The 26,217-nt window shown below is 41.1% G+C and overlaps 1 protein-coding gene across 4 annotated transcripts in view; it reads right to left on the minus strand.

The window, feature by feature from the left end:
• Nucleotides 1-26,217, minus strand: part of LOC105464782 (GREB1 like retinoic acid receptor coactivator) — a 299,166-nt gene that overhangs the window by 73,889 nt on the left and 199,060 nt on the right. For 3 of the 4 annotated variants that reach the window (XM_071085568.1, XM_011712850.3, XM_011712829.3), the window contains exons 8-15: nucleotides 15,694-15,822; nucleotides 11,149-11,265; nucleotides 10,408-10,527; nucleotides 9,258-9,395; nucleotides 6,373-6,558; nucleotides 2,858-3,184; nucleotides 1,535-1,663; nucleotides 464-598 (exon numbers count right to left, since the gene is read on the minus strand). In XM_071085568.1, the coding sequence (XP_070941669.1) occupies nucleotides 464-598; nucleotides 1,535-1,663; nucleotides 2,858-3,184; nucleotides 6,373-6,558; nucleotides 9,258-9,395; nucleotides 10,408-10,527; nucleotides 11,149-11,265; nucleotides 15,694-15,822 (1,281 nt within the window). The remainder of the gene's footprint in view (nucleotides 1-463; nucleotides 599-1,534; nucleotides 1,664-2,857; nucleotides 3,185-6,372; nucleotides 6,559-9,257; nucleotides 9,396-10,407; nucleotides 10,528-11,148; nucleotides 11,266-15,693; nucleotides 15,823-26,217) is intronic. The other variant, XM_011712866.3, reaches the window with a different exon arrangement.

Consider the following 26,217-nt stretch of genomic DNA (forward strand, 5'->3'; position numbering starts at 1 on the left):
ATGACATGTTGGTAGCGCTGTTCTATCTGCCAAGAAACCCTCACTATCCCTGAGACAATGTGTGTTTTACAAGTCAGAGAGTAAGTGAAGGAGCAGGAGCTAGGGGCCCTGCACTGCCTGTAGTGTGACTCTTTCAGACAGTTTCTTGAAGTCCTCTGGGCACAGCTGGTGGAGGAAAATGGGCCAATGTCCTGGAATCTTTCAGAAAAAAAAGAGAGAGTGCTTAAGATAAAGTCTTTGACTTGGATTTTCATTCCAGAAGACTTTTACTAGGAACAAGGCCTTTGATCCAGGCCACATGGGAAAGCATTTTTAATTTGAACCAGGTTTATCATGTAGACAATCAGGAAAAGGCTGTTGTGGTCTATGACTTGAAGAATCCTCAAAACCCTTAGAATGACTTAGTTTTTACAACGTCTGTCCTAAGGACTGACTTCCGTCTTTCAGTCTGAGATGACATTACCCAGGTTTTGTGTGGGAATCATAGCAGCAGCCTCCTGGGGTGACACACATTCATTCAGGTCTCCATTGAAAGGGGTAACCACACTGTCTCCTCTTCTTTGTTGCATTTTTTCCAGCAGCTTGTCTAGGTCATCGCCTATTACAAAATAAAGTAGAGATAAGAAGGTTACGAGGAAGGATATGTTTGTTTTATTAACTGCCTGAGTTGGGCAGTCAGGCTGTTCTCAGTAGATTTGTTGGTCAGCCAGAAATGCATATCAGCATTTACACTTGGCCATCTTTATAGTATACTGGTGTCTCTATAGCAAGAACTACTCTCATTGATATAGTGCTTATAATTTACATGCTTTCACATGTTGTATCTCGACCTCCCTAATACTCAAAAGCAGGCAGAATGGGATTAGAAAACTGAGTTCCAGGCTGGGCGCAGTGGCTCATGCCTGTAATCCCAGCACTTTAGAAGGCACAGGAGGATCACTTGAGGCCAGGGGCTGGAGTCCAGTCTGGGCAACAAAGGGAGACCCAGTCTCTACAAAAAATTAAAAAATTAGCCAGGCATGGTGGTACATGCCTGTAGTTCCAGCTGCTTGGGAGGCTGAGGTGGGAGAATCGCTTGAGCCTATGAAGGGGGGTGGTGTCAAGCAGTGAGCTATGATCATGCACTCCAGCCTGGGCAATAGAGTGAGACACTGTCAAAAAAAAAAAAAAAAAAAAAAAAGGAAGAAAGGAAGGAAAGGAGGGAGGGAGGGAGGAGGGAAGGAAAGAAAGGGAAGAAAGGGAAGGAAGGAACAAATGAACAAACCGAGTTCCAGGGAGAGAGAAACTCTCCCAAGGTCACTCAGTGAGGTTGTGGCTGAGCTGAGACTTTTGAATCTGGTACCAATGTGCCTTCCTCTAGACCCCCTTACTGCTTCCTGTGGTGTCAGTGACAAAATACTTAAGATAAACCATTTCAAATGAAAGATCAGCTGGCCAGCTTAAGCTCCACACTCATCTTGACAAGCTAAGATTTAAATTCAGAAAATCACACAACTAGGGGCTGGCAGTGTTGCCAGATCTTACAACCACTCACCTAATGATGTGGTTTTGAAATGTGATGCCAGGAAACTGACCTTTCCTGTGATAAGCTCATAACTAATTTCTTTCAAAAACTCACTTGTGGTGAGCATGCTCTCTGCCAGAGCTCGGGACTGGTGCTGACCTGCAGGATGGAGGGGAGAAGAGAAAACTCATCAACAGAACAAATGTTGCTGGAACATTACTTATAATGGCAATAACTGGAAACAATCAAAGGATGTCACCATAGGGACTTAGGTTGAGAAAATTATGACACACCAAAAGGTGTGGACAATTATACAGCACTTGAAATATCAATTCTGACTCTAGACAGAAACAGAAATGTTTATAATACAGATGATCAAGGAAAAAAAAATGATGTACCTTATGTTTGTAACTGAAAATATGCACATGTTTGTGTTTAATGATTAAGGAAGGTCCCTGTCCCCAGCCAGGGGCTGTGGGTAACACCACAGCTGCCCCAGGGCTGGCCAATTGGGCAGATGTTCAGGGGCTGAGAACATGTGGGAAAAACAGACTAGGGAAGAGTATGAAAAACCTTATAAAAATTGTGCTTGCATGGTTATAGTGAATATTTGCCTTAAAAATATAAACATGCTTTTAACAAAAATGAAAAAATATTAATGTATCACACTGATGAAGCTTTCTGGAAATACATGTAGCACAGAAAAATGGGCAGACAGGCTTTGTCAAAGTGAGGGGACTTTCTTAGCTTCTTTGCTCAAAAGTGGTGAGAGCCATTCACCACAGAGAGGAGAGAAGCAAAATGTAGTCCAAATGGCTACCCAGGAGGGTGCCTGACAGAAAATCTGCACAGTGCAAAACAAACAAACAAAAATCCCCTTCCACCCCCCAGGTTTGTAGTGTACCAACTTTCTGAATCTTTTCTTTAGAGTCGATGTTACAATATTAAATAGACTCTTCAGTGAGAAGGGGGATATATGAGCTACTTTTCTGGCAAATTCGATGAATTGGCTTAGGCCACCTGTGGCACTGGCTTTATCACATGCTAGAGTAGTAACATTTCCAAAAATCTTTAAAGGACAGCAGTTACATGAGACAGGGGTATCTGTTACTAGGGAGAGCTTTGAAATAATGCTCCCACAACCAGCTGACAGGGGCACCAGCCAAACTGAGGGCCACACAAAACCTGATCTGAGAAGGAAAGGGAAAGTTAAAATTAGGAGGATGAGCCCAAGCTCCAGCAATTAATCAGAGGTTGACTATGTGGATGCCCGAAACACACAACACACATTTTTAAATGGACAAATGGTCGAATGAATTGATTAAACAAATAAAAACCAAAAAAGTTACTCACCTAACACTACCACACAAAATTCATTTCCTCTGATTTTCGATGCACAAATTGCCACCACATAATCTGGTAGCCTTTGATAGTGTCTCATTTCACTGAGAGTCCTTAAGGTCTCTGAAATGCCCTCCGCCAAAGAGTTCTGGGTCACAATCACATGAACCAAGTCTTGAGATACGCTGGCAATTAATCTAGCAAGCCAGGGGAGTTGTCCTGGTGACACAGGGACACACTGAGCACCTATCTGCAGGGCTCTTTCTCTCAGAGTAAATTCTTGCATAGCTTTCAGCATAATTTGCTCAAATTCTTCCCTGAGAGGTACCTGATCAGGACCTATATAGAAGAGAATTACAGCTGGAATTTAAAGAATCATAGGTAGAAGAGAGACATACACCCATGTGCTATCCTGCAGTACTTCTCATCCCATCATACATACTCCAACTAGAAAATAACCTCTTTTTCTTGGAGTGGTGACAAGTAGAGTCCTACTAATCACTTCCTGTTGTGAAATTATTTTTCTTTCTGCCTCAATTTTTGTGAAAAACCAGGCTTCTGTTTTTCTGTATTCCTGATTTTTAAACGAGGATGTACTAAGCGAAACCATTAATTCCACGGTATGCCCTCGGAGCTGGTCCTTGCACGTGGCATATTTCTTGACCTATTAAGCTTAGCATTATGGAAATTGTTAATGACTAATGAAAAAAGAAGCCTGGCTGGACACAGTGGCTCACACCTGTAATCCCAGCTCCTTGGGAGGCTGAGGCGGGCGGATCATGAGGTCAGGAGATCGAGACCATCCTGGCTAATACAGTGAAACCCCGCCTCTACTAATACAAAAAATTAGCTGGGCGCAGAGGCAGGCGCCTGTAGTCCCAGCTACTCGGGAGGCTGAGGCAGGAGAACGGCGTGAACCCTGGAGGTGGAGATTGCAGTGAGCCGAGTTCACGCCACTGCACTCCAGCCTGGGCGACAGAGCAAGACTCTGTCTCAAAAAAAAAAAAAAAAAAAAGAAAGAAAGAAAGAAAAGAAAAGAAAAGAAAAAAGCCAACCTATTGGTATATATAACCAATTTTAAGTTTCATTCAGTTCTCATTTTATTCATAGGCATTTTGGAAAACATTTTAATGTATTGCCTCTAAGCCTAAATTTGAGAATACTGTGCATCAGGAAATGAAGTTTAATTATTTTTCACTCCCAAGTTATATTGAAGGCAGCCTCACACTTTTCCCAGATAGAGAACGCTTTCATGATCTAGTTATTTCCCAGCATTCTGGACTGTTAAATATGCCATTTGGCCCTTTTCTCCAACCAGTTGGGGCTAAACTTATACTGCTGACCTGTGGCCCCTGGAATCAGGGGGATTTTGTTTCTTACTCTCTTTAGAAACTCAACGTCTTTAGAACAAAATAAGCAAGTCAATGTTTGGTATCCAACTGACACAAATGAACTAAGATTTCAACATTTAGTTTAAATTGAAAGCAGTGAGAATATAGTCACTCCCTCTATTCAATCATTTATTTTGCTGTGTGAACCCAAGATTTGAAACTCAGGCTCTCATAAACCAGCTCAGACACCTCAGTGTCTGTGATCTGAGACCAAGCAACAGCCCCAGAACCCACTGCTAAAAGCCCCTTATGGAAGAACAAGGGGGTGATGGACTGGACGGACTTCTGCATGAGAAGGAGTCAGGAGTTTGAGACCAGCCTGGCCAACATGGTGAAACCCTGTCTCTACTAAAAATACAAAAATTAGCAGGGCATGGTGGCTCATGCCTGTAGTCCCAGCTACTTGGGAGGCTGAGGCATGAGAATTGCTTGAACATGGGAGGTGGTGGTTGCAGTGAGTCAAGATCGCACCACTGCACTCCAGTCTGGGAAACAGAGTGAGACTCGGTCTCAAAACAAACAAACAAAACTGAAAAAGAGTGCTAGAGTGATTTGCTTGGTTGGCTATAATATCACTCTATGAAGCCTGGTTTTACTAATTCTGAGTGCATTTAGAAGTTGGCTTTGGATCTTAGAACACAGTCTACAATCTAATTTCAGTATGTAGCAATTAAAATTATGTCATCAAATGAGCTATGGACCCAGGTGAGTTTTATAATTGTATTACCTTTCAATAAGCATCATTAGCAAGTCCTAGGTTTATCATGAAAGTAGTTCTCATGGGAAATTGGTGCCGTGTAAATTTCAAAAGGCCATGTCAAAGCAGAGCCCACGTCAAGTCAGCCTCTCAGGGCACAAAGAGTTCTAGTCAAGATTGCTAGCTAATGCACCAAAGACTGCATATGCCCTAACAAAGCTTTTTTTTTCTTTTAAAGTTATTTAGTCCAGTGTTTTTATTATCTCCTAACACTGAAGTATTTTTATTTTCTAGAATTAAAAAATTTCACGAGTGCATACAAATATTTTAACGTTTAATTTTACATCTCAAATATATTTTTTTCTTTTTTTTTTTTGAGACGGAGTTTCACTCTTGTTGCCCAGGCTGGAGTGCAATGGCGTGATCTCAGCTCACTGCAACCTCCGCCTCCCGGGTTCAAGCAATTCTCCTGCCTCAGCCTCCCGAGTAGCTGGGATTACAGACATGCGCCACCACACCTGGCTAATTTTGTATTTTCAGTAGAGGTGGGGTTTCTCCATGTTGGTCAGGCTGGTCTCGAACTCCCCACCTCAGGTGATCCGCCCACCTCGGCCTCCCAAAGTGCTGGGATTATGGGCATGAGCCACTGCACCCGGCCACATCTCAAATATTTTTCTAAGTAAATCAGTGGCTTGAAGTCCTAGAGTGAGTGTATAATTAGATGGCCTACTGCCATTTGCAAAATAAAGGACATTTCGATGTAAATGCTGCTGAGCCACTCTAGTATTGTCAGGGCACCTGCATACACCCACTTTGGGGCTTAGGAGGATATATCAGATAGAGGAAGTGAAGGGTTCATGACCTACATATCCCCCTTACTATAACTTAGAGACCTTCCAGGGAGGTCCACAGTTATGACCTCAATGATGGAAAGCATGATGGGACTCCATCAAAGGGGTGTAGCTGGAGAAGAAAGAAAATGGGGGCAGGGCCAGTGGATAAACAAGATAAGAAGGCTAAATGGAAAACTGGAAAATAATTGTTTAAGGCAATGGCTGTGTTTGCATTCCAGATGGTAGGTGCACTTTCAGAAAGGAGGCCTAGCCAAGCTCCCCAGGGAAGGGGTGCTCAAGGTACAACCCTTTAAGGTTTTGCCTACCTTAACTACTTTGGAGACCTTTGGAGCATCATGAGACTGGACACTAGGTGGTGCAATTCATCTCCTCTAGGACCCAAAGAAGCAAAGAGGAAAGGAAAGGAGTAGAAATGAAGGAGAAGAAAGGGAAAAGTTACAGAGAATGCGGATGAAGGGAAAGAACATTAGAAGTGAAAGAAGAAAAATAAGAGATAGGAGGATAAACGTGAGAAAGAAAGAAAAAGTACATCACAAAAAAACCTCAAAAGTAGTCACTAGCAAATGATTATAGAAAATGACTTACCCAGCCGCACAAGATACTGTATCGTCAGAAGAATCATGTTTTCCACGCTCAGAAATTGGCTGCCAGTCAACCCTAATTGTTCCAAATCTTTGTTTTCCAACTGTGGAATCTTGTAGCAATTCACCAGCAGAGGACTCACAACAATGTCACCAACATTTCCATAGAAATAGGGTAAAGTGCCATAGCCTGTCCCAATAGAAGCAGGTCAGTGCAGTTCAACATTTCTTTTTATGGTCCAACCAGGTACGCTTGCTCAACTAGGATGAAAGATGCTTAACAAAATTCCCTGCCCTCTGAGATAGCTATCAAACAAATCACTCAAATATATCAATCCTAAGGAATTCACTTGGATGCTCCACATTCTATCCTTATATTAAATTAAATGAACAGGAAACAAAATACAGTTGGCCCTCTGTATCTGTGGGTTCCACGTTCAATCAACCGTGGACTGAAATAGTCAGGGGGAAAAAATTCCACAAAGTTCCAAGAAGTGAAACTTGAACTTGCTGTGTGTGGGCTGAGTAGTACGCTGAATTCACGTGAATGACGTGATGTGTAGGCACTGTTATAAGTATTACAAGCAATGGAGAGGTGGTTTAATGTATATGGGAGGATGTGCATAGGTTATATGCAATTACTGTGCCATTTTATATGAGGGACTTGAGGATATTCAATTTGATATGGGAGGGGGCCTGGAATCAATCCCCCAGGGATACTAAGGGACAACTCTGTTTCTCATGGAAGGGACATGTTAATATTTTGCCAGAAGATTGATGAGTTTGCAAAACATGTCTGTATCCTCTGTAAAACTGCAATGATAAAATATTTCTGATAAAGTCCCTGATCAAGTTTATTTTCAGATAAGAAATCAGAAAACAACAAATGACAATACGGCTGGGCACAGTGGCTCACGCCTGTAATCCCAGCACTTTGGGAGGCCGAGGCGGGAGGATCACCTGAGTTCAGGAGTTCAAGACCAGCCTGGCCAACATTTTTGCCTTTAGTAGAGGCGAAACCCAGCTTCTACTAAAAGCACAAAAATTAGCCAGGCACGGTGGCACGCAACTACATGGGAGGCTGAGGCAGGAGAATCGCTTGAACCCAGGAGGCAGAGGTTGCAGTGAGCTGAGATCGCGCCACTGCACTCCAGCCTGAGTGACAGAGCGAGACTCCATCTCAAAAACAAAAAAAACCAGCCAGGCGCAGTGTGGCTCCCGCCTGTAACCCCAGCACTTTGGGAGGCCAAGGCAGGCAGATTGCTTGAGATCAGGAGTTTGAGACCAGCCTGGCCAATATGATGAAACCGTGTCTCTACCAAAAATACAAAAATAAGCTGAGCGTGGTGGTGCACGCTTGTAATTTCAGCTACTCAGGAGGCAGAAGAATCACTTGAACCCAGGAGGCAGAGCGTGCAGTGAGCAGACTGTGCCACTGCACTCCAGCCTGAGTGACAGAGCGAGACTCTGTCTCAAAAAACAACAAAAAACAAAAACAGAAACAAACAATACATGTTTCACTTCCTGAGATTTCGTTTCCTTTCCCCTTTCCTTTCCCTTTTCCTCTGCCCTTTCCTTTCCCCTTTCTTTTCCTTTCCGACACTATCCACCTGGAGATATTACTGAGATTTTCTTAAAAAAAAAAAAAAAGTAAACTAAATTTATTGATTAACAGCAAGATTCTACTAGTTTCAGGCACTTGGAGATCCCTGCTCCTTTGTTATCTTAGCTATTTTTGTGAGGTTGTCTTCCTAAATGTCAGTAAACAGTCTCAAACTGTTTTAGAAATAGATAGGAAAAAAATGTGTCCAAATATGACCTGTTTTGGTGGTTGATGGCGAGGATAGTCCCTCTGTGAGACTTTCTAAAAGGCAGGCACCAAAGGACCAAAGGGTCCCCATGTTCTATGCATCTTTTCAAAGCTTAGTGGCACTATGTTAATGTTCAAAAAAAGCTTCCTAATTCATACAGCATTTAAGCAACTGGGATCCCCTCAGTACCTACAGAACCAGGATTAGCAGACAGAGTAACCAGGTAAAGGACATGACTCGAAGCAAAACCATCCAATTAGGCAGGCTCAGGCCAACCCAAAAAGCAAATAACACTGCATGTAAACACATCCTAAAGATGTGGGAACCTTAAACACCCTATCTATTTTGTCCTAAAGGTAGAGCGAGCAGTCTCCTTCTGGCCTAGGGCAGCCCTAAACCAAAGAGACTCCTGACATGGGTATGAAAAGCACTAAGTTAGTCCTGGAATGTAGGGACCCCTATATGTCTATACCTCCACTTGTAGACCACCTGGAAGGACTCAGCCTCCTCAAAGATACTAAGGTTCAGACCTGCAACTGTGGGGCCTCTTGGTTCTCTTGAGTAGGGTCTGTCAGCTGGCTTGGCTTGTTTTATTTCTTTGCGGTTTGGCTCCCTTTGACTGGAATGTCCCCTCCCCGACCTTGTCCACTTTGACCAACCTTCAGGACCCAGCTTAACCAAGACCTCTGGGAAGTCTTCTCGGACCCCTCCAGGCAGAGGAAAGTAAGCCCTCTCTCAGAGCTCTGAGTTCTGGTTGCTCTCGGTTGTGAATCTCTAAGGAGCTTCCATGTCACAGTGTGCTACAATGGTATCGTCTGTGAGTTGTAACGCTTATTTACCAACCCTAGTGGCTCATGGGAGGTGAGACTCCCCCAATAAACAGTGCTCCTTGAGGGCAAAAAGACTTTGCCTTATCCTCAGCTCCTAATATAGCATGAAAGAGCAGGCCAATAAAAGCTGAAAGAATCAATAGATGGATGAATATCTTCATGAATATGTGAAAAAACACAAACAATGAAATGGAAAAACACTCCTAGATTCCAGCAGACACAGGCAACTTGGAATTCCATTGCCTTACCTATCAGAATTACTGGTCTAACTCCTGAGTTACTCAGCAGGTTTTCAGGAACAATTACAGTCTCCCCTGCAGGAATGGGCCTGGGTTGTAAAATTCCAGTTAGTGGGGTCTGTGGAACTGGCGCAGATAAAAGGGGCTCTGGAAAAAAAAAAGTTTGACAAGAAAGATGACATGTGAAAACTAAATGAAATACAATAGAAAGCAATGCAGTTTTAATACTTTTAATAGAGAAATATTAGAAATCTAACGGTTTGTTGTGTTTTTCATTAAGTTGATTACGTAAAGTGATAAGTGAAAAAAACAAAAGGAGAAAAAAATTAACCATAATCATATTATATGGCTATAACTACTATTTAGCATTTTGGTGACTCTCCTTCCAGTTGTTTTTTCCATATGCAATATTTTGGATCCTGTTTGGTATTTTAGCTTTCCCCCCGAGATTATCAAAGGCATATATCTGTTCATTACATACATTTTGAAAGGTGTAGAAAAGTGTGAAGAAGGATGAATTCATCATTAACCAGTACTTCCTACAGGCAACCATAGTGATAGATTGGCATAATTATTTGTGTATATAAGATGTCTATGTAGTCTTTAAAACTATTTATTTAAACAAACATTTAAATAACTCATTTATGTCTTAGAACCAGTTTATTTACAATCGTCTGTGGTTTGTTCAGCAAGGTAGACAAATGTTTGAACTGTGGACACCAAATGGCTACAGTTAGATATTCTGAAAGAGAGCCAGTTGGTTTTGGTTTTTCAGGTTTCTAGCCACAGACTGAACCATCCAGGTCAGAAATAATAAGCATGGGTCACATAAAGAACCAGATAACAGCAGGGAAAATCTAACACCACTACTAGCAAAACAAGTCGATATATGCCCTATGATGGTGGGTTGGTAGCATTGTGTCCCATATAATGAATGACTTTTCAATGCTATGGGTTAAAACTAAGTCAAAGGTTGAATTCAGATCAGTTGTAATGATCTTGTGTGTGTAGGGAAGGCAAATACGATCGTGACAAAACATTAGCTACTATCAATTTCCTCACATAACTCATCTTCAAGAGTTCAGGGAAAGAATGGAAGTAGAAGATATCTCTGTGAATTAAAAACACACTCACGATCCATCTTATGTTAAAACCTTACCCGTTCTTGAAAGAGGACGAACTGTAGGGACAGGTACAACTAAGCCAGGTTGGGGGAGAGGTGACCCAGGATACCATCCCCGGTGTCGTTTCTTTGGTGGCCCAGAAATGAACATGGTAGCTGAAGACAAACAAAAAAACAAAAAAAGAGATCGTCTTGTTCTCAGCCATGTGGATGAAAGGAAAGAATGCCAGAGTAACACAGAACCTTTAATTTGATTATACTCAGAAAGTCTAAATCACTCCTTTAGAGGTAAAGTTTTAAAAAAAGCCACATTAGTAACCTAACATTACAATAATAGCCACTTAACATCTGTATGTTGTTTTACAATTCCCAAGTTTATGTAGCTTATTTCATTTGATTCTACCCACAACCTTGTGGTGTTGTAGGGCAAATATTGTTGTTATACCCATTTTGTAAAAGGAGAAAGGAAGGCTCAGATTTGTCCAGGATCACACAACAGACAACTTCGAATCCTGTACTTTGGTCAGCTACACCCATGGTTTTTCAAGACACTTCCTTAAACATTTGTTTCAACATTATTTCCCAGTTAGGTCATCCATATAGAATCCCAAGATATTTACTCATTACTGTTCACACCAATTACAAACTTTCAAAACGTTGTATGACGAGCTGAGAAAAAACTCCCGAGTATGTTGCCAGCTAATTCATTACAAAATCTGGAGCACTTCTAATCCCAGGTAAGTGCATTATTAGAAAACTCTATGACAGGTATGGTACCTTGGTCTCCTGATGCATAGCTAGGTCTTGGTGACAGAGAGTAATTCCCTGTGTGGGCTGGAGTGGAGCTGGATGCACTGCCCTTCCCTCCATGGCTACTGTTTCCATTAGCAGCATCTGTAGAACACAAGGAGAGGAGTGCTCAGAACAGAGGCTGGGCAGGACCCTGCTTTCTGGGATGCTGGAACCATCTGATAGACCTCACACTCTAGAATTCCAAGAAACCTCATGGATAGGACCCAGTCCAGTTACATAAAACCAACTGCAACTGTCAGAGGAAGAGCTTCATTAAAATTAAACGTCACTTAGAAACAGTTTCCTAGGACCCCAAGAGATCTTCTGGAATCACTTTCAGTGAAGCCATTGGAGATGATGGGTGGAAGGAAGGGAAAAAAATTCTTATATATATATATATGTTCTTAACTTTGCGTCATGGAAAGTTTCAAACATACAGAAAAGTAGAGAGAATAGGATAATGAACATCTACATACCCAGCATCCAATTTCAACATTTATCAACACAGCCCATCTTGCTTTATCCACCCTTACCTCCGCCCCCTCCACATATGTACAAGCATGCTGTGAATTATTTTGAAGCAAACCCATATCATTTTGTACATAAATACTTCTGTGTGCTTCTTTATTTATTTATTTTTTTTGAGACGGAGTCTTACTGTGCCACCCAGGCTGGAGTGCAATGGTGCGATCTTGGCTCACTGCAAGCTCCGCCTCCCAGGTTCATGCCACTCTCCTGCCTCAGCCTCCCAAGTAGCTGGGATTACTGGCGCCTGCCACCACGCCCGACTAACATTTTGTATCTTTTTTAGTAGAGATGGGGTTTCACCGTGTTAGCCAGGATGGTCTTGATCTCCTGACCTCATGATCCGCCTGCCTCGGCCTCCCAAAGTGTTGGGATTACAGGTGTGATTTTTTTTTTTTTTTTTTTTTTTTTGAGACAAGGTCTCACGGTCACCCAGGCTAGAGTGCAGTGGCAGGCTCAGAGCTCACCGCAGCTTTGAATTCCTAGGCTCGAATGATTCTCCTGCTTCAGCCTCTCAAACAGCTGGGATTACAGGGGTGTGCCATCACACCTGGCTAAGTTTTAAGGTTTTTTTTTTTTTTTAAATGAAACAGGGTCTTGCTATGTTGTCCAGACTGGTCTCGAGCTCCTGGCGTCAAGCAATCCTTCCACCTTGGTTTCCCAAAGTGTTGGGATTACAGGTGTGAGCCACCATGCCTGGTCTTAATGTATTTGTTTCTAAAATAAAAAGACTCTTTTAAAAATAACTGTAATACCATTACTATCCTTAAAATTAACAATGATTAATACTTTCTTTTCTCCTTCTTCTTTGAAACAGGGTCTCACTCCATCATCCAGGCTGGAGTGTGGTGGTACAATCACAGCTCACTGCAGTCTTGACTTCTGGGCTCAGGCAGTCCTCCCACCTCAGCCTGCCAAGTAGCTGGGGCTATGGGCATGTGTCACCACAGCTGGCTAATTTTTTTTTTTTTTTTTTTTTTTTTTTGTACAGACAGGGTTTTGCCATGTTTCCTAGGCTGGTCTTGGACTCCTGGGTTCAAGTGATCCACCTGCCTCAGCCTCCCAAAGGGGTGAAATTACAGGCATGAGCCACTGCATATAGCCAATAATTTCTTAATATCATAAAATATCCTATTAGTATTCAAAATTTTCCCCAACTATCTTTTAATTATCTGTAAAAAAAAATACTTTTTTCAAACAGCTGGCTTGTTCAAATTGGAATTCAAAAAAGATGCACATACTGAATTTAGTGACTGTGTCCCGGAAACCTCTTTTAATCTATAAGATGCCCTTCCCTTTTCTTTCTTACAATTAATTTGCTGAAAACCTGGCAGAATTTTCCATTTTCTAGATTTTGCTGATTAGATACCTGTAGTGTCACTTATTCTCTTGTCCGCTGTATTTCTAATAAACTAATTATTAGATATAGAGGTTTGATCAAATTCAGGATTTTTTTTGGCAAGAGTATCTCATAAGTACTGTGGTATACAGTATTTCCATCAGGGGGCACATAAGCCCATTTTCTCTCTTCTTGTGATATTAAGATTGATTAGTAGGTTCAAAAGTTGTCAGCATAATCCTTGGCATTATAAAGTTGTTCAGCCTTCATCTGATGGTTTTAGTAACCATGATTACTGATCTATTACTTCATTGATTTTTTTAATGCTGTAAAAACTTGATTCCATTGTTCAAAGTCGGTAATCCAACCAGAAGGTAAATCCTGCAAGAAATGTTGAACCTGAGTAAGAACAGAAGTGGGCTGTGTAAATTACGATGCCTAACTGTTGAAAAATTTCCAAAAATGGCCAGGCACCATGGCTCACGCCTATAATCTCAGCAATTTGGGAGGTGGAAGAGTAGGATCACTTGAGCCCCGGAGTTTGAAACCAGCTTGGGCAACATGTGGAGACCCTGTCTCTACAAATAATTAAAAAAGAAAGAAAAAAAGAAAAGTTTCCAAAAATGACAGGCTCTCTTTATGCTCATTCTTCTTCTACTTCTCTTAAAATTTCTTCTCTTTTACCACTAAACTTGGCTGGGTGCCATGGGTCATGCCTGTAATCCCAGCACTTTGGGTGACCAAGGCTGGCTGATCACTTGACTCCAGGAGTTCGAGACTAGCCTAGACAACATACTGAAACCTTGTCTGTACAAAAAAAAAAAAAAAAAAAAAAAAAAAAAAAAAAAAAAAAAGCAAACATTAGCTGGGCACGGCGGCATGTGTCTATAGTCCCAGCTACTTGGGAGGCTGAGGCGGGAGGGTGCTTGAGCCTGGGAGGTTGAGGCTGCAGTGAACTGAGATTGCACAAGTGTACTGCAGCCTGGGTGGCAGAGAGATACCCTGTTTCAGAAAAAGAAACACACACACACACACACACACACACACACACACACACACAGAGCCACCACTGAACATTTTTAGGATTTTTTTTTTAAATTTTTATATTCTCACTCTGTCACCCAAGCTGAAGTGCAGTGGCATAAACATGGCTCACTGCAGCCTTGACTTCCCAGGCTCAAGCCATCCTCCAGCCTCAGCCTCCTGAGTAGCTGGGACCACAGGTGCACACAACCACACCCAGCTAAATTTTTTTTATCGTTTGTAGAGACCAGGTCTCACTTTGTAACCTGGGCTGGTCTGGAACTCTTAGCCTCAAATGATCCTCCTGCCTTCGCCTCCCAAAGTAATGGGTTTACAGGTGTGAGTCACTGTGCCCAGATGAATCCTATCTTTTGTTCACAGCTTGCCTCAGCCTACATCTCTCCTTGGCTTATACTATTTACACTGATGACTTTAACTAGATGTTGGTGGCTCTATTCTACACCCTCAGTCCTGAATTATCCCTGTGATAAATTAAATGGCTGTTGAACAGCTCCACGTGGATGTCTTATGGGAATCTCAAATTCAGCATTTCCAAAACTGAACTCACAATCTCCCACTGGAGAACCTGATCCTCCTTCTGTATCCCTGTCTCAGATGATGGCATCAACATAAGCCCAGAAAGTTGAATGTCAACTGAGACCCCTTCTTCTCCTTGATGTTCACATTAATCAGTTAATTCCTGCTGGTTTCACTTCCTGAGTAGTTCTCTAATTTGTCCTTTCCTCTGCAACCTATTATCACTCTAGCCAAGGACCTCATCATTTGTCACTGAGACGACTGAAATGACCTCCAACTAGTTTTCCTATCTCGTCTTCTTCTTACACATTACAGCCAAAATGATCTAGCTCAAGTTCAAATCGAACCATGCCATTCCTCTGGTCTATAAGTATACAGTGAAATCCACGTTTCTTAGCCTGGCTGCCTATAACTTCTCCCTTAACCACCACTTACTCACCTCTTGCCACTTTTTGAGTTTTACATTTTATGGTCCTAACAAGTCCAAATTGCTGGAAATTCTTGCATGTATCATATTGCTTTCCCCTCTTCCCTTCTTTTCCTTTTACCATTGTTTCTGCTGTTCCCTGAATCTGAATTGCTTTTCCTCTACTCCTTTGTACAGTGAAGATCTCCTCATTGTCAAAGACCAGATTCCTCTGAGAACTTATTCTTAATTACTCCTACAATGCTGGGCTAAAAAAACCCCTTTGTTCTGTGTTCTTCTGTACATTGCCATGTTTGCTACAGTACACTGAAAATATCTTGTCAGAGGTCTATCTCCCCCACTAGATTACAAGGAAACTGGGGGTCAGGGATTGAACCTTATTTATCTTCGTATTCCCAGTTCCTAGTTAAAGCAGGTGCCCAAGAAATGTTTGTTAAATGGAATCAAATTGCTATGTCACTTCCAAGTACCAAGTGTCATTCCCCGACTCTTCTGGTTGGAATGGAGAGAACACAAAGCTTCGCACACTAGTACATTATCACAGACAGCCCCAGTTCTCTCTTCAACTGGCAGGGACAGGCAGCTTCTGTTTTCTTCTATCAATCTGTCAATTAAATGTCACACAAGTCTTTTACGGACTATGTATTTACCAAAGAAATATAAGTGAGGAAAACATCACCTGCAGCAAAAGTCTTCCCTACAACCTGCAAAGATAAAGCCAGTGGTTTCACAACATTCTTATTCCGGGTCAGGTCCTGAGCTCCACTTAAATTGATTGCAGAATTAGCTGGACTGAGAATCGGCGAATCTTTAAAATGAAAGAGTTTGTTTAAATTAGCAACTATTTATATATGCAGGAAGGAAGTTAATTCAACAAGAGTTGAGAAAAAGCAGATTACAGAATTTCAGTCCTTTCCTTGAACTATTCTGACGTTTAAAAAAGTCCATTTCTATGTATACTGTTTTTTTATTTTTTACTTATTTAACAAACACTCACTAGAAGTTACTATGTGATGCATGCTATTTTAAGTACTTTAAATATATTAATTCAGTTAATTCCTATAACAACTTTGTAAGGTAAGTATTACTACCTTAAATAATAGTAGTCATTTAACCTAGTCAAAATTAACTGTGGAGTTAGTCTCCACAGTCCCCCTTAAAGCCATAAATGTGTGTGTGTATACATATATTTATATATATACATTTTTTGTGTGTATATATATATTTTTGTGTATATATATATTTGTGTGTGTGTGTGTGTGTGTGTGTGTATATATATATATAAAAGATGAATTCTTTGTAGGTTCTGGATATTAGCTCTTTGTCAGATGAGTAGATTGCAAAAATTTTCTCCCATTCTGTAGGTTGCCTGTTCACTCTGACGGTAGTCTCTTTTGCTGTGCAGAAGCTCTTTAGTTTAATGAGATCCCATTTGTCAATTTTGGCTTTTGCTGCCGTTGCTTTTGGTGTTTTAGACATGAAGTCTTTTCCCATGCCTATGTCCTGAATGGTAACAAATTTACAAGAAAAAAACAAACAACCCCATCAAAAGGTGGGCAAAGGATATGAACAGACATTTCTCAAAAGAAGACATTCATACAGCCAACAGACACATGAAAAAATGCTCATCATCACTGGCCATCAGAGAAATGCAAATCAAAACCACAATGAGATACCATCTCACACCAGTTAGAATGGCGATCATTAAAAAGTCAGGAAACAACAGGTGCTGGAGAGGATGTGGAGAAATAGGAACACTTTTACACTGTTGGTGGGATTGTAAACTAGTTCAACCATTATGGAAAACAGTATGGCGATTCCTCAAGGATCTAGAACTAGATGTACCATATGACCCAGCCATCCCATTACTGGGTATATACCCAAAGGATTATAAATTATGCTGCTATAAAGACACATGCACACGTATGTTTATTGCGGCACTATTCACAATAGCAAAGACTTGGAATCAACCCAAATGTCCATCAGTGACAGATTGGATTAAGAAAATGTGGCACATATACACCATGGAATACTATGCAGCCATAAAAAAGGATGAGTTTGTGTCCTTTGTAGGGACATGGATACAGCTGGAAACCATCATCCTTAGCAAACTATCACAAGAACAGAAAACCAAACACTGCATGTTCTCACTCATAGGTGGGAACTGAACAATGAGATCACTTGGACTCGGGAAGGGGAACATCACACACCGGGGCCTATCATGGGGAGGGGGGAGGGGGGAGGGATTGCATTGGGAGTTATACCTGATGTAAATGACGAGTTGATGGGTGCAGCACACCAACATGGCACAAGTATACATATGTAACAAACCTGCACGTTATGCACATGTACCCTAGAACTTAAAGTATAATAATAATAAATAAATTTAAAAAAAAAAAAAAAGATGAATTCTTGCTCTGCTGCCCAGGCTGGAGCGTGGTGACATGACCTCTGCTCACTGCAACTTCTGCCTCCCATGTTCAAGCGATTCTCCTGCCTCAGCCTCCTGAGTAGCTGGGACTACAGGTGTGCGCCACCATGCCCAGCGAATTTTTGTATTTTTTGGTGGAGGTGAGGTTTTGCCATGTTGGCCAGGCTGGTCTCAAACTACTGACCTCAAGTGATCCAACTGCCTTGGCCTCCCAAAGTGCTGGGATTACAGGCATGAGCCACCACGCCCAGCCTCAAAGCCAGATTTTAATGAGATGTTTTTATCTCTAGCTAGATGACTTTATTATTTTAAAAGCGTCATGCAAACTAACTCACTGAAATGTAGGAGAAAGCATTTTTCTCTGAAAGTTGCTTTAGTTTTATTTTTTCTTTTAATAAACTAAAATTAATTTACGGCAACACCAGGAACATCCAAAAGAAAGCTTTTCGGATTAAGAAAATAATTCAGCCCAGAAAACCACGTGCTATTTCAGAGACAGGCTGTGGAAGAGAGAAAGACTCAAGCCAATCAGAGTTTTTCTAAATGAGTAGAGACCCCAAATCCCTGACTACTCCAGCAGAACAGCTAGATCAATTAACACAGGAAGGTGTCAAACCTCTCTGAGAGTCTGAAGAGCACGCTCTAAGGAACAGGATACTTACTAATGGTGCTCCATTAGAAATTATCTAGAAAATTATTCATCCCACAACATGATTCCTGATCCATCTAATCATTGTTTCTCATCAGAACTCAAAAGAATGAAATCGTCCCCCACTGGCTTGGAAGAGTTAACGTGCTTCTCTGAGGGCCTGACTTACCCACCAGTGAGTGATTTAAGGTCTGCTGGGAGAACCCAGTGCACACACGACATTACAAAGTTGTAGGAAACTGAAGATGACCCCAATTTTTCATGTCTTAACAGAGCCTTACAGGACAAGAATCCAAGTTAAGTCTGCTATGCTATTACACAGATTGTCTTCATGTTTCAGGCCACAGTCATATTGTTTGGAAGATTAGTAGCTTTCTGTACTAGTTCATATCTATAATTTTAGCATATCCCTAATTTGAAGAGTGATAATTCATCTTATATTCTGAAAACAATGAATGCAAATTGGTACAGAATAATGTACTAAAAATGAGAAGGTATAAAGTTAATCTACAGAAATAAATCTTCATATATATAAACAACAATCCATAGTTAAACAAAATGCCTAGGAGTAAGCTTAGTAAGAAACGTATGCAACTACATGAAGAAAACATTATAATATTTCTGGACATAGTATCTGGGATTTGTCTTAACATAGTGAAGGAGGAAGTCGGATTAAATAACAATCACTATGTGTTCATAAGTACTGAAGCTGGGTGATAGGTCATGGTGGTGGTTTACTTTATTATTCTATCTTTATATGTGTTTGAAAACGTCGGCTGGGCATGGTGGCTCACGCCTGTAATCCCAACACTTTGGGAGGCTGAGGCAGGCAGATTACCTGAGGTCAGGAGTTCAAGACCAGCCTGGCCAACATGGTGAAACCCTATCCCTACTAAAAATACAAAAATTAGCTGGGCGTGGTGGCACACACCTGTAATACCAGCTACTCGGGAGGCTGAGGCAGAAGAATTGCTTGAACCCATGAGGTGGAGGTTGCAGTGAGCTGAGATCGTGCCACTGCACTCCAGCCAGGTCGACAGAGCGAGACTGTGTCGCAAATAAGAAAAAAAGAAAAGAAAAGAAACTGTTAAGATTTTTTTTTTTTTTTTGAGACGGAGTCTCACTGTGTCGCCCAGGCTGGAGTGCAGCCGCGGGATCTCGGCTCACTGCAAGCTCCGCCTCCTGGGTTCACGGCATTCTCCTGCCTCAGCCTCCGAGTAGCTGGGACTACAGGCGCCCGCCACCATGCCCGGCTAGTTTTTTGTATTTTTAGTAGAGACGGGGTTTCACAATGTTAGCCAGGATGGTCTTGATCTCCTGACCTCGTGATCCACCTGCCTCAGCCTCCCAAAGTGCTGGGATTACAGGCTTGAGCCACCGCGCCCGGCCAAAACTGTTAAGATTTAAAATTAAAAAAAATAACTTATGAAAATACACCTGAACAAATATGAAGACATAACATGCTTCCAAGCAGCAATACTCAATGTAAAAAAGATGCCCATCAACCTAAGTTAATTTATAAATCTAATGTGATCCTAGGAAAATTCCTACAGGTTTAGATATTATTACAATAACTTGAATGTTTTAATGAGGCAAGCTAATGTAATGCTGATATAAAAATTAGACAAGAATACCTGGAAACATTCTAAAAAATAAGAGAAATGAGGGGAGGCTAGAATTGTTATATAATAAAATATATTATAAAACTTCAATGAATAAAACACTATGGTCTTGGTACAAACAGAACAATGGAACAAAAGAGACAGTAAGTAACAGATTGAAATACACATAAAAATTTAGTAAAAGATAAAAGTAGCAGCTCAAATCAGCAATAAAGAACCATTCAGTAAATTATATTGAGGCAATTATGTATACAGGAAAAAAATAAAGTTGTACCAGCATCTTACACCAGGTGTCAAAAAAAAAAAAAAAAAATCAAATGGACCAAAGATATGAACTTAGACTCTGAAAATATAAAAATAATAGAAAATATGGAAAAATTAATTATCACCTTGATATGGAAAAGGCCAAACTATTAATCAAAATGCAGAAGTCATAAACAAAAGACTAATAAATTCAGTTACAAAAAATAAATAATTTCTGTATGGCAACATTTTATTTTATTTATTTTTTATTTTATTTTATTTTATTTTATTTTTTTGAGGCAGAGTCTCACTCTGTCGCCCAGGCTGGAGTGCAGTGGCGCGATCTCAGCTCACTGCAAGCTCCGCCTCCCGGGTTCACGCCATTCTCCTGCCTCAGCCTCCCCAGTAGCTGGGACTACAGGCGCCCGCCACTACGCCCGGCTAATTTTTTTGTATTTTTAGTAGAGACGGGGTTTCACCATGTTAGCCAGGATGGTCTCGATCTTCTGACCTCGTGATCCGCCCGCCTTGGCCTCCCAAAGTGCTGGGATTACAGGCGTGAGCCACCGCGCCCGGCCTATTTTATTTTTTTTTATTTATTTATTATTTTGAGACGGAGTCTCGCTCTGTCGCCCAGGCTGGAGTGCAGTGACGCGATCTCAGCTCACTGCAAGCTCCGCCTCCTGGGTTTATGCCATTCTCCTGCCTCAGCCTCCCGAGTAGCTGGGACTACAGGCGCCCGCCACCTCGCCCGGCTAATTTTTTGTATTTTTTAGTAGAGATGGGGTTTCACCGTGTTAGCCAGGATGGTCTCGATCTCCTGACCTCGTGATCCGCCCGTCTCGGCCTCCCAAAGTGCTGGGATTACAGGCTTGAGCCACCGCGCCCGGCCGGCAAAATTTTATAACAACATAAATAGTAGCCAGAGAGAGGTGGAGTGGCCATCCTAATCTCAGAAAAAATAGACTCTAGGCCGGGTTCGGTGGCTCACGCCTGTAATCCCAGGACTTTGGGAGCCCGAGGTGGGCGGATCACGAGGTCAGGCGATCGAGACCATCCTGGCTCACATGGTGAAACCCCGTCTCTACTGGGTGACAGAACAAGATGCCATCTCAAAATAAATAAATTAATTAATTAAAATAAAATAAAATAAATGAAAATTAAACACAACATACAACTTATGGGATGCCACTAAAGTAATTAGAAGGAAATTTATAGCTGTAAATGCCTATATTAAAAAAAAGAATGATCCCAAATCAATCACCTTAAAAGTGATCCCAAATCAATCACCTTAAGAAACTAGAAAAAGATTGGCCGGGCGCGGTGGCTCAAGCCTGTAATCCCAGCACTTTGGGAGGCCGAGACGGGTGGATCACGAGGTCAGGAGATCGAGACCATCCTGGCTAACACAATGAACCCCCGTCTCCACTAAAAATACAAAAAAAATTAGCCGGGCGTGGTGGCGGCGCCTGTAGTCCCAGCTACTCGGGAGGCTGAGGCAGGAGAATGGCGGGAACCCGGGAGGCGGAGCTTGCAGTGAGCCGAGATCTCGCCACTGCACTCCAGCCTGGGCTACAGAGCCAGACTCCGCCTCAAAAAAAAAAAAAAAAAAAAAAAAAAAGAAACTAGAAAACGAAGTACACACTAAACCCAAAGAAAGAAAAAGAAAGGAATAAAGACAACAGCAGAAAGGAATAAAGGAACAGAGAAACAATCGTGGAAATGAACAAAACCAAAAGTTTGTTTTTCGAGTGAATCAACAAAATTGACAAATCTTTACCCAGATTGACCAATGAAAAAAGAGAGAAGATATAAATTACTAAAATTAGGAATAAAAGAGGGGGCATCACTGGCAACCTTAAAGAAAAAAAAAAAAGCATTATAAACAAATGCTATGAACAATTGTATGCCATTGTTACAGACTGAATTGTCTCCCCGCCATTCATATGTCAAGGCCCCAGTTCCTAAAACCTTAGACTGTGACTGTATTTGGACACAGCACCTTTAAAGGGGGTAATTATGATGAAATGAGGTCATGGGTAAGGGCCTAGTCTGAAATGACTGGCGTCCTTAGAAGAAGAAGAGACATCAGGAATGTGCCCACACACAGAGGAAGGCCACGTGAGGACGCAGCAAGACGACGGTCATCTGCAAGTCAAGGAGAGAGGCCTCAGCAGAATCCAATCCTGCCAGCACCTCAGTCTTTGACTTCCAGTGTCCAGGACTGTGTGAAAATAAATTGCTATTGTTTAAACCACTCATTGTGTAGTATTTTGTTAAGGCAGTCCCCGCAAACTAATATAGCCATCAAATTAGATAAATCTAATTAGGTAATTAGATTTGAAATAGACAAATTCTTAGGACAGAAATGATCAAAATTGACTCAAGGAGAGAGAAAAAATCTGAATAGACCTATAACAAGCAAAGAGACTAAATTAGTTAAAAAAAAAAAAAAAAACAAAAATAAATCCCACAACTATCCACAAAGAAAAGCCTAGTTCAGAAGTCTTCCTTAGTGAATCCTACCAATATTTAAAGAATACCTTGCTTTCTCAAATTCTTTCAAAAAGTAGAAGAAGGAGGAGCATTTCCCAACTCAACTTCTTAAGGCCAATATTACCCAGACAAACACATCAAACGGCTGGGTGCCATGGTTTGCACCTATAATCCCAGTTACACAGCAGGCTGAAGTGGGAGGACTGCTTGAGCTAGGAAGTTTGAGGCTACAGTGAGCTATGATCGCACCACTGCACTCCAGCCTGGGTGACAGAACAAGACCCCGTCTCAAAAAGAAAAAGAAGAAAGAAAGGAAGAAAGGAAAAGAAGAAAGGAAGAAAAGAGGAGAGGAGAGAAGAGGAAGGAGAGAAGAAGGAAGGAAGGAAGGAAGGAAGGAAGGAAGGAAGGAAGGAAGGAAGGAAGGAAGGAAGGAAGGAAGGAAGGAAGGAAGGAAGGAAGGAAGGAAGCTAGGCATGGTGGCTCATGCCTGTAATCCCAGCACTTTGGGAGGCCAAGGCTGGTGGATCACCTGAGGTCAGGAGTTTGAGACCAGCCTGGCCAACGTGGTGAAACCCCATCTCTACTAAAAATACAAAAATTAGCTAGCCGTGGTGGCAGGCACCTGTAATCTCAGCAACTTGGGAGGTTGAGGCAGGAGAACTGCTGGAACCTGGAAGGTGGAGGTTGCAGTGAACCGAGATCATGCCATTGCACTCCAGCCTGGGCCAACAACAGCAAGACTCTGTCTCAAAAAAAAAAAAAAAAGGTTATATGCTATGACTAAGTGAGATTTACAGCTGAAATTCAAGGTTGGCTTAACATGCGAAAATCTATCCGTGTTATTCCATACACCATATTAATAGAATAAAGGACAAAAACCACGTGATCATCTCAAGAGACACAGGTAAAGCATTTGAAAAAATCCAACATTCTTTCACGATAAAAACACTCAACAAACTAGAAACAGAAGGGATCTTCCTAAACTTGATAAAAAGCATCTACAAAAAACCCACTACTTTCAGTTTCAACACAAGAGGACAAAAAACAAACAAAACAAAACAAAAGGACAACAACCCAAAATAAAAACAACAAAAAACCCACTGCTACCATCAGACTGAGTGGTAAAGATCAAACTATGATCTGGACCAAGATAAGGATGTCCACTCTTGCCACTTCTATTTAACATGTACAAGAAGTTCTACCTAGGGTACTTAGGAAGGAAAATAAAATGTATCCAGGTTGGAAGGAAGAAGTAAAACACATCTATTTGCAGATGACATGATCCCGTATATAGGAAATCCTAAGGAAGCCACTACAAAACTACTAGAGGTAATAAATGAGTTCACCAAGGCTTCAGGACAGAAGATCAGCATTCAAAAATCAGTTGTACTCCAGCCTGGGCGACAGAGCGAGACTCCGTCTCAAAAAAAAAAAAAAATCAGTTGTATTCCTATGTAATTGCAATAACCCCAAAATATACTTAAGGAAAAACTTCCATTTTACAATAGCATCAGAAATAATAACTACTCAGGAATAAATACAACAAAAGAAGTGTAAAACTTACACTATGAAAACTACAAACCACTGTTGGGTTTTTCATTTTTTGTTTTTGAGGCAGGGTCTCACTCTACTGCCCAAGCTGGAGGGCAGTGGCATGATCACGGCTCACAACAACCTCAAGTTCCTGGGATCATGTGATCCTCCCACTTTAGCCTCTCAAGTAGCTGGGATGACAAGCACATGTCACCATGCCTGGATAATTTTTTGTATTTCTTGTAGGGATGGGGTTTTGCCATGTTGCCCAGGCTGCTCTTGAACTCCTGAGCTCAAGAGATCAGCCTGCCTCGGCCTCCCAAAGTGCAAGGATTACAGGTATGAGTCACCACATCTGGCCACAAAACACTGTTGAAAGAAACTAAAGACGACCTAAACAAATGGAAAGACACCCATGTTCATAGATCAGAAGGGTTAATATTAAGATGGCAATACTAGTCAAACTATTGTAAAGATTCAGAGTAAGCCCCACCAAAATTCCAGCTAAGGGCTTCTTCACAGAAATTGACAAGCTAATCCTAAAATTCAAATAAAAATGCAAGGGACCCATAATAGCCAAAATGATCTTGAAAAAGAAAAGCAAAGCTGGAGGACTTACACATCCCCATTTCAGAACTTCATACAAAGCTATCATAATTGTGCAGTGTGGTGTTGGCATAAGGACAGACATACAGATCAAGGAAATAACACTGAGAGCCCAGAGATAAACTCTTACATTTTATGGGCAAATGAAATTTGACAAGAGTGCCAAGAAAATTCAAGGGGTTAAAAAATTAAGTCATCTTAACAAATGGTTTTGTGACAACTGGATATCCATAGGCAAAAGAACGAAGTTGAACCTCTTCCTTATATCACATACAAGAATTAACCTAAGGCCGGGTGCGGTGGCTCACGCCTGTAATCCCAGCACTTTGGGAGGCTGAGGCGGGCAGATCACGAGGTCAGGAGTTCAAGACCAGCCTGGTCAACATGGTGAAACCTGATCTGTACTAAAAATACAAAAAAATTAGCCCGGCGTGGTGGCAGGTGCCTGTAGTCTCAGCTACTTAGGAGGCTGAGGCAGAAGAATTGCTTGAAGCTGGGAGGTGGAGGTTGCAGTGAGCCAAGATTGAGCCACTGCACTCCAACCTGGGCAACAGAGCTAGACTTCGCCTCAAAAAAAAAAAAAAAAAAAAAAAGAATTAATGAGTTATACATCTAAATGTAATAGCTAATAGATAATAGATATAACACTCTTAGAAGAAAACACAGGAGTAATTTTCATGACCATGGATTAGGCAATGGTTTCTTAGCTGTAACACCAAAAACACGAACAACAACAGAAAATATAGACGAATTAGTCTTCACCAAGATAAATAAACTTAATGTTTCAAAGGACACCATCAAGATAGTAAAAGACAACCCACAGAATGGGAGAAAATCTTTGAAAATCACGTATGTGATATAGGACTTATATTCCAAATATATTTTAAAAACTCTTATAAATCAATAATAAAGAGTCAACCAAACTAAAAAATTAAAAATTGATTTGTATAGATACTTCTTCAAGGAAAATATACAAATGGCCAATAAACACATGAAAAGATGCTCAACATCATTAGCCATTGGAGAAATGCCAATCAAAACCACAATGAGCTACGACATCATACCCACAAGAGTGACTATCATAAAAAAAGTCATGAACAAGTGTTGGTAAGGATATGGAGAAATTTGAATCCTCACACATTGCTGGTGGAAATGTAAAATGGTGCTGCCACTTTGGGAAACAGTTCTCAAATGATTATACGTAGAGTTATCATATGACCCAGCAATTCCACTCCCAAGTTTGAAATGTGACAGTAGGGAAAACACACATCCAGCCAAAAACCTGCACACAAATGTTCATAGCAGGATTGTTCATAATAGCTCCAAAATGGAAATAACCCAAATACCCATCAATTGATGAATGGTGTTTATCCATAGATTGTATATTGTATGGATAAACATAAGTTTATGCTTCAAAGGACACTATCAAGAAAGTGAAAGACGACCCACAGAATGGAAGAAAAATCTTTGAAAATCATGTATCTGATAAAGACCTTGTATCCCAAATATATATATTTAAAAAACCTCTTATAAATCAATAGACAACCCGACTGAAAAACTGAAAATTGATATGTATCAACTTACCTATTGAAAAACTGGAAATTGATTTGTACCATATGTTTA

The sequence above is a fragment of the Macaca nemestrina genome, chromosome 19 (genome assembly GCF_043159975.1).
Source record: "Macaca nemestrina isolate mMacNem1 chromosome 19, mMacNem.hap1, whole genome shotgun sequence".
NCBI classification, from domain to species: domain Eukaryota; kingdom Metazoa; phylum Chordata; class Mammalia; order Primates; family Cercopithecidae; genus Macaca; species Macaca nemestrina.